This window comes from Rana temporaria, chromosome 1, assembly GCF_905171775.1.
Source record: "Rana temporaria chromosome 1, aRanTem1.1, whole genome shotgun sequence".
In the NCBI taxonomy this organism is placed as follows: Eukaryota; Metazoa; Chordata; class Amphibia; order Anura; family Ranidae; genus Rana; species Rana temporaria.
This window is the reverse complement of record NC_053489.1, coordinates 221,448,628-221,462,624: the sequence shown is the minus strand read 5'-3', so window position 1 is coordinate 221,462,624 and position 13,997 is coordinate 221,448,628. Positions and strand designations below refer to the sequence as shown.

General features: G+C 38.8%; 1 protein-coding gene across 2 annotated transcripts in view; it reads right to left on the bottom strand.

Moving 5' to 3' along the window:
- The window catches only part of TTC28 (tetratricopeptide repeat domain 28), a 636,155-nt gene that overhangs the window by 307,374 nt on the left and 314,784 nt on the right, over window positions 1–13,997 (bottom strand). For both annotated transcript variants that reach the window (XM_040350766.1, XM_040350776.1), the window contains exon 5: window positions 7,214–7,721. In XM_040350766.1, coding sequence (XP_040206700.1) covers window positions 7,214–7,721 — 508 coding nt within the window. The remainder of the gene's footprint in view (window positions 1–7,213; window positions 7,722–13,997) is intronic.

Sequence of the window (13,997 nt, the reverse complement as noted above, 5' to 3'; positions counted from 1 at the left end):
CCTTCGCTTAGATGGACAACTTGAGATCCCTCTTGATTTGTAGGCCCCAGTCAGCATAACTGGGCCTAGTGATAGAGATGCAGCCTCGGGCCAACGTGGTCCAGAGGCTGGAAATCACACAACGCATACCTTGTGCCAGGAGGGCCACGAGGCGAAGGACCCCAAAATATGGCATGTGCCCCTTAAGTATCCCTTACCGGCATGCACTGTGGGGCACCACTCCCACTGTGCTATTCCCGAGGAAAGATACCCAATGATCTATGGCTTGCTCGTGTTCCAACACTGGCCTGTGGGGGTATCGCCACCGACAGGCAACAGTGGGAAAATGCTATCAGGCACAACCACTGCCAGGACAGAGGCTAATTTAGTATAAATCACCACAGTCTGAGCCCACTAAATTTAACATAGCGCCCAGTCATTTGGGAGCAGGGCGCTACATAAGAAATTCAGACAAAGAAAAAAAATTAGACGGGAAATCGAAGGAGAAGGTAAGTAAACAAACAATGCACTAGCTTAAAGGAACCTATTTAGAAAAAAAAAAAAAAGCTCTACAACCCCTTTAAAGCTGAACTCTGAGCACACAAACTTTAATTTAAATATATTTCCCAATAGCCACAAAGGATACAAATCTACTCTGTGTGCACCAAATGCCTTTACTTTCTACATGTAGCAGTGACATCATCACTGTACTGTACATAGTCTGTAAAGAGAGAAGAGCTGTGGGAGGGACCCAGAATGCACCACCCACTACAGACTGCCTGCAGAAAACTACAGGAGGGGGCAGAGAAAAGACCAGTCAGTCTGCACATGGAGAAGGAGCAGCAGTGACTGGTCTTTATTACAGAAAGTTTCTGCACAAAAGAAACAGAGGTACACTGGATTACTGCACAGATCTGGAAGAAATACACAAAGCACACCAAGATTCAAAGAAGAATAAGTGTTAACAATTAAGCCGTGCTACCCCAATACTCCAGTAGTGATGGTTACTGGGAAGCTGCTGCTAATTGAATTGGGTTATCACAACCATAGACCAAAATTAAAATAGCTTTGCTATTCCTTCCTTATAGTGATTCCATATGCATGAAATTAGCAAAGTGAAAATAATGCTGTGAATAAAGTGCAAATAGTCCACAAAAATGCAAACAGTGCTTTAAAGAAATAAAGTGCTCCAGTTTTTTGACCAAATATGACTGTGCTCCGTGCTGACAACACAAATATTTGTGTCCTATCATCACTCTAGTGACCTCTTAGGACCGAACTCACCACAGGTTGTTGACCTCTTGAGTTTATACTGAGGTAGGTCAAATTATGCTCAATGTTCCTGGTCAGGTTCTCATGGTGGGTCCACAGTGCCACAGTACTGGGACTAGGTGGTTAGGAACATTTAGAGAGAAGAGCCGCAGAGGACCAACCGGCTTCTTCTGAAATGGCAGCGATATCAGTCAAGTCTTCAGACCTCTCTGCAGCTCTTTTCCCAGCTGTGCTTTGGTACCTCGTCTCAGTATTGCGGTACTGTGGACCCACCATGAGAGTCTGACCAGAAACATTGAGCATAATTTGACCTACCTCAGTGTAAACTCAGGAGGTCAACAACCTGTGGTGAGTTCGGTCCTAAGAGGGCACTAGAGTGATGATAGGACACAAATATTGTTGTTGTCAGCATGGAGCACAGTCTCAAGAATTGGAGCACTTTATTTATTTATAGCACTGTTTGCACTTTTATGGACTGATAGCACTTTATTCACAGTATTATTTACACTTAGATAATTTTGTGCATATGGAATCACTGTAAGGGAGGGTTAGCGCAGCTATTTTAATTTTAATCAAGGAAGTATGCAATAGACTAAAGCTTGGTACACGCAATCGGATTTTCCGCAGACAAAGTGTAGGACTTTTGTTCGAAGGGCGTTGGCCGTGAACTAGTGAACTAGTTTGGTGGAAAATCTGACAACAATTGTCCGATGGAACATACAAACGGTCGGATTCTCCGTCAACAGCCTGTCATCACATAATTTCCGTCGGAAAATCCGATTGTGTGTACGGGAATTTAGGGTGAATTCACACATACTGCGGTGACAGGGGTTTTATTGCATTGTTAAACGCCTGTTAACACAAGGACACAGAGAAAAAAATAGTTTGCTCTGTGTCCCATTCATACTGCAACACAACCTACGGCTGCACTACAGCGTGCTGCAATAAAATGCAGTTGAATCACATGGCAATGTACGGCAGTGTAGCGCTGAGGTACATTGCCACAAACAAAGTGTACATTTTCTACACATAATATAAAGTTTGTGCAAAACTAAAAAACAAAAAAATGAGCCGTGTGATGCACTGAATCACACACCGCACTACCCCCTATCGCATCTAGCAACTGAGAGCTTTCGAAGCAGTGAATTACTCCAGGAGGTCTCTGTTGTAGTGTGAATTCCCCCTTAGACAATATTTACTTTTCCTGAAGTTCAGTTTTAAACTTTTTGTCCCTAAATTTACAGAGACTAAAATACAATAAGCACATATTGTAAAATAATGTTTATAAAACTGTGATAGTCACATCCAAAATCCATTTGCTTCACAATATGCGCTCAGTGAAAACACATTATATTTTGCCTTTCAGGCAGGTTTGATAGATGCAGACCTTGCTTTTGTTTGATCCTTCCCTGTTGAGGGTACACACTTTCCTTTTCCTTGGCAAATATGTATTATTCTCAGTGTTTAACAGAATATTGTATATACCACATGTATTCACTGCAAAACCTCTTCTGTATTTCTCTGCACCCACTAGAAATATACACATCTTTCAACCCTGGCTGTGAACATGCATGACCAAAACTGTCCAGTCCACCCCAAACCTTAGATTTTTTTTTGGGCAAATGAGCGTGGGTAAAATAACCAAATGGGTTCTTACTGTATATCTGCTCAAAAATGGTTGTTTGAACCATGCAAATTAATTTCCAGAACCATCCACCTTTTGTACCCACTAGAAAAACATCTCAGGCTGCAGAGGGAGGAGTAGGACTCCATGTCTACTGGGAACAGTAGAGCTTGGAAATCAAAAAGAAGGATCTCTCAATTGGAGACGTATAAGAAGACAGTTTTACAATTTAGTTCACTGCTCTCCCCTATAAATGAGTTACTGGTTTTGGGTAGGCTAACCCAAGTTTAGGTTAGCTAAGTATATTTTGCTGTGTGGACATATAAAAGTCTACTACTATCTTGTACTACTATTTTGTAAAGCAGTTTGCGAACTGTTAGCGCTATATAAATCCTGTATAATAATAATAATAATACTTTTTTTTTTATTTTGCTCTTTCCTATAAATGTTTAAATAGTTTAATTCATACAGTAAAATACTTGGAAGAGCAAATTATAAAGAGAACACCATAACAGCACTTAAAATAAAAACAATAATGAAGAACATTAAAGCAAGTAATTACACTGTAGAATTTGCAATCAGTATTGAACACACACACACACACACATAACAATTCACAGTAATCCCCTTTTGAATTGGAATTTGGGCTGTGAGAGCTAAAACGGAAAAAACAAAGGCTGCTACTAATAAAAATCGCTGTGCTACTAATATTTTGAGACACGTCTATTATTACATTGCACGAATACCACTGTGCACCATTTGATCAATAGCATGTGGCAAAACCAAATAATATGTAACGCACTTGAATCCAATTTAATAGTCATCTCATTTGTACCATATTTGCTAAACTCATGCATAATAATTCAATGACGGGGATGAGATTTCTATAACTTAGAAGCCTATTCTAAATGCACCCAATTGTGCAAATGTTATAATGAAATCTTTGAATTTAATACAGTCAGCAAAACATGTAAAACACGCTTTTGCCCTATTCAAGCAGAGACTGTGAGCTAGTAATCTACATAACTCTGCAATATAATAGCCAGTAGCTTTGCTTTACAAAGTATACTAGGACATTAAATATCAGGCTCTATCGGGGGGATTTACTTAAAGCGGGGTTCCACCCGCAATATTTATTAAATTTTTTAAGGTCGGCAGCTATAAACACTGTAGCTGCTGGCTTTTAATAATGAGACTTACCTGTCCTACTCTCCCACAATGTGGGCCCGCCGAGGCAGCACCCGTCGCCGCCATCCTTGCGGCTTCACTGTCCGTTTACTACTGCCCATGCACGAGTCTTGCGGCGCTGTATGGACGGCTGCTCTCTGGGATACACACAGTTCCCAGAAGGCAGCGCACCCCATTCACCAGAAGACAACGCGAGGAGGACGAGGAAGAAGACCTGCCACGGACTAGGAAGAGGCAGATTAGGAACTTCTGCATAGCAGCCGCCTTTTCTGGTGAGTAAAAAAAAAATTGTATTTATTTTCAGGATTTTTGTGTATTTTTTTTGGGGTGAAACTCCACTTTAAACTGGTGCACACAGAATCTGGTGCAGCTGTGTATAGTAACCAATCAGCTTCTAACTTCAGCTTGTTCAAAAAAGCTTTGACAATAAAACATGGAAGCTGATTGTTTATCATGCGCAGCTGCATCAAATTCTGTGTGCACCGGGTTTTAGTACATTGACCTATGTGTCTAAAGCAGGTGGTGCATGCTGGGTTAGCCACAGTATTACTAGACTGCAGGCCTAATAAGTAGAGTAAATGGTCAATGGATACTATGTCAGTTAAAGTAGTTGTTAACCCACTAATGTAACTTTACATTTTATTCTCAGTTTTTTGCTGTAATGGCCCCCTATGACTGTGATTTATAAAAATAATGCTGTATATACCTTGTTTACAGAGCGCTGATTCACGCTCATTGACCCTCCGCCTATCTCCTCTTTCGGACCGACAGATGCAGCACAGTCACAGGGGACCATTACAGTAAAAAACAGAGATTGTATTACAAATAAACAGTAATTTATGCAGCAGGACAGGAGTGGGCGGTGTGGACATGGAGCTAACAGGCAGAGAGGGGAGGGGGACAGGAAAGAGGAGAGGACACAGGAGACATAGAGCAGGCTGCCAATGATGGAGTCACGTACACTGACAACGGTGTCAGGGCTCAGCAGCCCTGATATATTGTGGTCAGACTACAGGGGGGAGGGTATAAACTGGCAGGATCAGCCAGGTGTTACAGGCAATACATGGGACCAAATTACACAGCACAAGCACAGAGACGATCCTGTCAGAACACAACAGCACAGCAGTGAGATCAGTATACTAACATTGCATAGTAAATACAGCGAGGTCCTCAATAAGATATATTCTAATATAATTAGGGGTTAATTTACTAAAGGTGGTTTGCTTAGTAAATGTGTTGCAATTTCACTTTGCAGAGAATATCCAATCACATGCAAGGCAAAAAACTGTGTTTTTTGATGATGGAAGTCATCAGAGCTTCAGCTCATTCACTGAGCTCTAGGAAAATTCCCTTGCAAAGTGCCAATTTCCTTTCATATTAAGCAGCTTTTAACTGCTGAAACAGTGCGCCTTGGTATGACATAACAAATGTTCTCTACACTAGATTCCTCTTCCAATGCTTTTTTTTTTATTTGTTCAGGACAGAGATCAGCGGTTATAGGTTTCTCTCCATGAAAACTGGTGAAACTGGTATTTTAGTGTGACCAGAAAAGCTGAACTGCAGCCATCTTGAAAATGCTGTGTAATTTTTTTTTTCTGAAAATTAGGCCATCAAGGAACATTTTACTGGTTTCAATTTATGTTTTAGAATTAGCCCCTTGTAGTCAGATGCCTACTGTATGCTGCTGTTTACTAAGATTTTGCACCTTTTAATTATTGCTGGTATGCTGTTACTTTAAATATTTCTGACTGATGCTGCAGGGGTTGGGTCATGTATGACTTACTTTCTCTGCAGATGTGTCATATCCTGACTTTTGGGGATGTATATATATAGATATATATATATATATATACACACACACACACACACAAGGGACCCATCACTGGGAGTAGTGTAGTGAGGACCAAGTGGTTTGATGTGGCTCTTTTTCTGTATAAAGAATGATGTGAAACGTTAATGTAAATTTGTCTATTCTGCAAATAAAGAGGACTTTTATTTAGGAAGAGTTACCTTCTGATAAGTAATGTGTTAATGGAGAGACTAAAGCGTAACTCTCTGGGTTAAGGACCTTGAGCTCCTTCAGATTCAGTGGAACAGATTAACCTTCGTGGTTAAGCATATCGGAGTGAACAATACTTGCCACTTCTGGGTTGGGACACCTGTGTAAAAAAAATGGCAGCCAGCTGATAAAGGAAGTGAGTAACTGTGGTTGGATTGGCGTCCCTGATGGTAGTGGGAGGACTGGTATTTTATGTGTCCCTACCTTTTGGCTCATCGTGGAGCCTGCTGCGGCATAGGATGTCCTGTAATTCTGGTCATTGGGTCAGGGAAGTGAAGTATGTGTACATGATGTGGTGTCAATTGGAGATATGGTGAGCTGGTAAAGAGCAGCATGTGTTCAGCATTTCTATCTTAAATTCTATGCAATACTGTGAGTGAGAAAACAAGGTTACGATTTCCCTAGGTTTTCTGCTGAAAGAGGTTACTGTTCAGAGGGGGAATTCAGGAAAAAACACTGACAATGGTGTTTAAATGTAATTTTGCTGTGGATAAGAGATGGGGTGAGTTAGTGGTTGCACAGCACTCTCAAAGGGGCCTCTCCACAGGGTGGCTGCAGATTTCCCCCCTGCCCTACATACATCACCTTAATATACAGTGGCTGAGTAATTTTCAGTCTACAAGGAAAAAGAGGTATTGGGATCTCCTACTGTACTAAACCAATCTTTTTTTTTTTGTAAAATCCACTTGAATACAACCAAACAATTAACAGTCATCTATATCGATTGATTACCAGAGGACTCGGTTTGCCTAGGCCCATATGATATTAGATGTCTGGTTTCATAACTGTTACACTTGTAAAGTAACATCATATTATGCTACTTTTAGGTTCCTTAACTACTCTGTAACTTGTTGTTTAGCTTTGATATGATCTCCTGCAATATTCTAGTCTTCGTCACTAAATTTCATCACACAAAAATCGCCTTTAGAAGAACTTTAAAATCGCAGCTCCCGAAGTTCAATGGCAAGTAACCATTATATACACACTTATGTGACTGTGGCTATGTAGTAACTGAATGACTTTGAAAATTACCAGTTATGCACAGACATTCCATTTAAAACTCAGTTGAAGCATGAATTCACAAATCTTACCTAAATTTGAAGATGCTCTACCCTCAGCCGCCCGGTCTTTGAGACTTTCTGCAATGCCTAGCTGTTGTTCATGATATTGTTTAGCTCTCTCTAAGTCTTGCATACAGCGTGCAGCGTGGCCTAAGCCTGCATAGGCTCGCATCTCAATAGCCTTTTCCGTTAATTCTTGTGCAAGTTCCAAGACATGGTTATGGTATGACATTGCTTTGTCAAAGTTTCTTCTATAGTGATAGGCACTGCCAAGGTTGCTATATGCCCGGGCTTCTTCCCGTTTGTTGCCAAGGTCCTTTGCTATTTTTAAATGTTGTTCATGACAATGGACTGCGTTTTCAAAGTCTCCCATTGCAATGTAGACCGCTCCCATGTTTCCCAGCTCTCGTGCTTCAGACAGTTCATCTTTGGATTGCTTAGCTAGGAGAACACACTGCTTGTGACTTGCCAGTGCATTGGGGTAGTCACCAATTGCTGTGTAGACATGACCCAAACTGCTTAAAGCAGATGATGCTGCCTATGAAAGGAAGAAAATAGAATCATGAATAAAATAGAATTATAGCATAAGTAATACAGCAACAAAATGATCATTACATAGCAGCAAAAGACAACAAACACTGATGCCACACAAAAAGGATATTTCAGTTTGGGATGGGCACTGCTGGACTAAAACGCCATTGAATAAATGTTCCATCAGGAGTTTGTATCTCTTTCCTTCCCTCAGGACCATAATGAAATATCGCTGTCACTGTCACTGTCACTGTCTGTATTCATTAAATCATTATACATTTATTTTACACAATGAAAGCTCTAGAGAGTGTGACACCATCATTCAACTTTCCAACAACTATGTCAAATGGAAATAAACGTGACATTGACCTTTAAGTGGAGTTGACCTTTTATAAGCTTATAGGAACAAAAACATATACTGTATTTTGAGGAACATTTTATTCTAATATTGCTATTTGCATTAAAGAAAAATTTGCAGACTTATTTGATAAAGTCATATGACGAATACAGTCCAGGTTGTCTTCCAATCAAATATTTAAAGGCAAAAAATGAAAAAAGTTTATATATAGAGAAATGGGAAATTCCCTCTTAGACAGCTGTCCCCATTAAAAAGCTTCTCCCAAGGTCTTGTTGTATAAAATGTTGGATTTATCATCTATTTGACACCAGGACAAATAGAGAAGATGAATCTTCCCAGCGGGCACACAAACGGTAAAAAAATCTGATGGGGAGTTTTACATTTTCACAAAATATCAAAGACTAAAACAATGGCTTCAGATACACTTTAATTATCTATCAATTTAAAGCAATCAGGCAAATAAACTGTGATTTCTGGTGATCACTGTGGACTATTGTCATCTGTATGTTAAGATTTTCTCATTAAATGGTGACCCAAGCAGGGCCACCTTAAAGTGGTTATAATACCTTACGTATACCCAATAAAGTGACTAGCTTCAGGTGATGCCCAGAGATGAAACAAATCCTCCTACATAAGTTGGACCTGTTTATACGCAGTCATCTCTTCTTTACAGCTGTTCAAAGTCCAGAGTTTATACAGCATGTCTGAGCCTCCAGAAAGCAGGGGGCAACTTCTGCAAATCTCAGTGAGGAGAGCTGAGAGCTGATTGGAGGGAAGATAAACACCGCCCTTCACACATAACACAGGAACAGAGCTAAGGCTGTCAATCACAGGCTGTGTTGGAACTCCCTCCCCTGTCACCTTATTACCTCTTGGTGTCAGGAAACATGTCAGAAGTGACAGTTAGCAGAGAAACAAGGCAGGAGAGAGAAATTACATTTATAAAACTTAAGAATATTCTTAGTAGTAAGCCATAGTTTATCAAACAGTGGTAAATATACTCAAAGGGGTAAATTTGTGAAATAAAGTTTCAATATAAAAAAAAAAGATAATAAATCATACAAACTACACATTAGCAGGTATATTTTTTTCCCATTCAAAAACATAAGGGATCTGTTAATGATATGTACATAAATTTTAGAAGGTACTGTCAGTAAAAGTTATAGAAGTACCTTAGATAAAAAGTATGCAATAGGAAGTACTTAGCAAAAATCCGATGTTATAAAATAAAATACAATTTTAAACTTAATGCTTGTAGTTTTATTCCGCAAGAAGAAATGCTGTACGCTAAAGCCCCTTACCTTAACCCTCTCTATACCCCAAACTCTTCCTGGAACCATAACCTCAACTAAGTTAAATTCCTTGTTTGCATGCTCACTTCTCCTGCATAAAGACCCTCTGCACCAAAGACTAAGGCTGCGTACACACGGTCGGTCAAAACCGATGAAAACGGACTGAAGGACCGTTTCATCGGTCCAAACCGATCGTGTGTGGGCCCCATCGGTCAGTTATCCTTCGGTCAAAAAAGGAGAGCTTGCTTTAAAAATTAACCGATGGACTGATAACCGATAGGTCAAAACCGATGGTTAGTATGCAAAAGCATAGGTTAAAAACCTGTGCATGCTCAGAATCAAGTCGACGCATGCTTGAAAGCATTGAACTTCATTTTTTTCTGCACGTCATTGTGTTTTACGTCACCGCGTTCTGACACGATCGTTTTTTTAACTGATGGTGTGTAGGCACATCAGACCATCAGTCAGCTTCATCGGTTAACCGATGACAATGGTCCTTCGGACCGTTCTCATCGGATGGACCGACCATGTGTACGCGGCCTAAGCCTTCCTCCACTGGGATCCCAACATCGGTTTACTTGTACACAGATATTGCCTTGACATCAGGAACTAATCAAAAGGTAAGGTGCTTTAGTAAATCAAATACATGTTCTTATTAGAAATTGATGCTTGCATGCGTCAATGGGCAGAGTTTTAATTTTAAAAAACAAAGTGCAAAGGGCACTGTGTATTGTGTGATCCACAGTAACCTGTAGGAACCAATCAGAATTCATCCTCTGTTTGTATGGACACATTAAACTGCTAAATGCTGCTTTTTGATTGGTAGTCATGGGCTACTGCACACTATTGTTCTTTGCACTTTGGTATTAAATAAAGGGCAAAGTGTTTTAGCTTTTCAGTAATGCTGAAATATAAAGCCTGCAACCCATTGCTCATTGTAACGGAAATTCCACCCATTACAGCTGCCATCCTATAATTGCAGTTTGCCTCATGTTAGGATATATAGTAATACATTGGATGACTAGCCTGTTCAGGAAGGGATTTAATCTATAAGATACTGAAAATATGCCCATAAAAAAGATGAATTCTAGAATGAGACAATTTCTCCTAAGAAAGCCTTAACGGTGAAGATGATGATCACTCCTGAGCTTGATTATTATTAATAATAAAAGTATAATATTTCTTCCAGAAATATGTTTTATTGGACTCTTAATCCATGGCCCTGTGAAGAGCTTATCTTGCCTTTTTCATAGTTAACAATAAAAATTAAACACTAAAATTAAACTGAAGTAGCTGGAATTATGCATTTTATGTAGAAGCAATGAATATGTCTCAGTAAAATGAAAAATAAATGATTATTTCAGATAATATTTTAAATAATTAAAACAAAGCCCCGTGTTCTAAGGGATCGTTTGGTAATTTATGTTCTCAAGATTGACAAAAAAAAAGTGTTCTCATGAAACAAAAGCAAGTAAACGTAAAGTCTGACTGAAGTCTCACAGATTTGTGTCTCTTTATGGTCCTGTACCTCTGCCTGTTATGAACTGTGATTGATTTTGGCTTGGAAATAGCTCAAAATACCCTTTTCACTTAGTGAAAGTGAGCATTCTGTTCTCCCATTTCAATGGGGAGGTATATGACCATGTCCTTTACTGAGAGCTAATTACTAAGTGCACAAGGTCTATCTTTGGTACCTATTGGTCTATACAGTCATATTTAGATGTCCTGCAAAACTGCTCTAAGAGAAATTTGGTTGTTGTTATTTCTATGTCTATTTGATTTAATATCTATTTCTGTGACTTTAATTAGGCTTTAAAATGCAAGCTGCAAAGGAGTAGTCGATGCCATGTACACATATATGTGTAAAGTTTTCAGGGCTAATAAAATTAGAAATGCTAAGCTGCCCAAGAAAACAACTTTAACATCTTTAGTGCTTCCCCTGTTAAATTTGAGGCTGAATTACTCCACAGTAGCTACAGTTGTTGATTTTAGTGAGAGTTTGTTTAAAGCACATTTATTGCTTGTTAGGAATATGTAAAGACTTGAATGTCCACAGCTGCAAATTCACCTCCAACCTGGAGCTGCTCCTAGTTCCTGTTCCCCCCCTCGGTTACATTTTTGCCACAAGATATGAGAATGATACCCAGCTTCGTACAAGGGCATACTAGATGTTCCTGATTTATAGTGTTATTGAGGCAGAGAGTACCAGCGTGGTCTCTACATCGACAAAGAAGAGGTAAAGAGCAAAAACAACTTCACCCGATCAGCCATTTTTTTTAAATATTGAAATATGTTCACTTCACACAGTCTTTTCATTTCATTTTAATATTTATCAAACACACGGGAAATAAAAATAGAAAACATCTTTTGTGTAAATATGGGCTTAGAAACGTCACTACACCTCATTTTATATTTACGTAGATTAGACCTTAAATGTCACTAATCAAAATTAGATATTTGCACTTTGGTAAGAAATTATTTGACAAATATTTTGCCTTTTGAAATAAAACTGTAGATGACAGACGATATGTGTGCATTGACACTGAAGAACAACAAAAAATAGACAAAAAATGCTACTCTTCAATAATGAAAATCCCCAAATCTTACTGTAGGTTCAATATTATGTCCACATAGGTCTTTAATCAAACATAGTTGAGGTAATCTTATTTGGTAGTGATGCTTAGTTTACCTGTTACAGGTGGCAAAAGGAACCCACTCATCCCTTATTCTTTTTCTACAGGTAAGGAAAATTTAGAAATTGTTGAATCATACAGACCAGGGGTCTCCAAATTGTGGCCCGGGGGCCAGATGTGGCCCTTTGCTTGCCTTTATCTTGCCCTTCATTCCACTGATATGAGACACTATTCTACCCACTGACATCAACAATGGAGCACTATTTCTACCTCTGACACCAACAATGGGGCACTTTCCATCCCATAATACCAAAGATGGGGTATAGTTTACTCTCACTGATGCCATAAAATGTTTTTGTTCCTGCTGGCCACAGTCCATCCCCCTAAAGCTTGAAGTACAGTAAACTGGCCCAATGTTTAGAAAGTTTGAAGACTCCTCATATAGACTTTATTTTTTTTACTTTGTTTTCATTTACATAAGCACAGCCAAAGAGTAGTTGTAGTCTCCATGTGCATACTAGAACAATAAATTACCCAATATTGTTCTCTTCTATGTATTTCCCTTCTGAAGAATACACTATATGTCAAGAAGACACATAGCAGACTCTGTAGCAGTAAGAAGATGCAATAAATTATAGCGCATAGCACAAAAAAAGCAAGCCACCATTTTCCTGGATAAATCTGGGTGCATTCTGTTTAAGGAAAGTAAGAGATTAATAAACAAACAATCTTTCTTTTTCAAGAAGAAGCAGTAACAGATTAGCTATAAAAAACAATTTATAGCTAATTAGATACGGAAGTTGGCAAGACACACTACCTTTACCAGCTTCCGAAATTGAAAAACTACACTAGGCTTCCCCGAGGCAATTTAATTACAACATAAAAGCTGACAAATTGTAATGACTTAGAGCGCTGTAAAATCAATATTATTTTTTCTTATTTTGGGGTAAAGTGATAGGCTTCTATTTAAATTAAATTATGGCTGAGCAATTTTCGACATAGCCCAGAGTCTCACAAATATTTCTTTATTTACAAGTGGGGAAATCTGGTTAGGTTTTTAGAATGTTCTATTTAATTTCTCAAGCCTCGGACCTTCAGAGACTGAGACTTATATGAATGTACTCTCAAATGTAAAATTGTGTTATTTATCAAAATTAACCCATCTTTCATCTAGCATACCACGGAAATGAGATTCTAAACATGAAGACCAAAAAGCTAGTTACAAAAAAACTGCTTCAACCTGAAAGTATTTTACGATTACAGGCGTTTTTAGGAAGCTTAAATAATCACTTCTTGGGGGATTCTACATCTTTTCAAAATACTGTTACCATGGTATTTTATGCATAATGCATTGTTCATCTATAATACTTTTATTTTTTTCCGTTGTATAAGTTATGTCTTTGACCTCAATGGCCAAAAAGGCTAAAGTGTGAAAGTTATGAAGAACATATTCTGCAGTGCAGTCATTTTTATTTACAGTATATGGACAGACACTGACAGATGACTTTGCCTTCATATTTATTAAGAAATGGGGTTCATGATGAGAAAGGGACACGTAAAGACGAGTATAATATTGTTTTTCTTTTTATTTGTTCTCTTTGTTTTTTTTTTTATGTCACTGGACAGAGCCCCGGAACCTTGTGAAACAACTTAATCATTTACCATGTTTAAAGTAAAACTTCCAATTTTTTTTAAGATTTGGAGAGAATGGTGAAGGGTTACACATGTTGTGCTTTTTTTTAGGTCTGTGCCCTCATTTGGGAGATTTTACCTACCTTCTGTTGTCTCACCAGTCGGGAACTGGGTAAAATCTGTTCACTGGGGACAATGACAAGAACAGAAGCACTTCTGTTAGTAGAGCAATGAAGGGTTGGAATTTATGTAAGGCTATTGCTGCTGTCCCAACTGAAATGTACTTTTTGTTGTGTCACAAGTAGGAAATAGGTAAAAATCTCCCCAATAAGGACACAGACAGGAAAAACAATGGTAGTGGTAGAGGG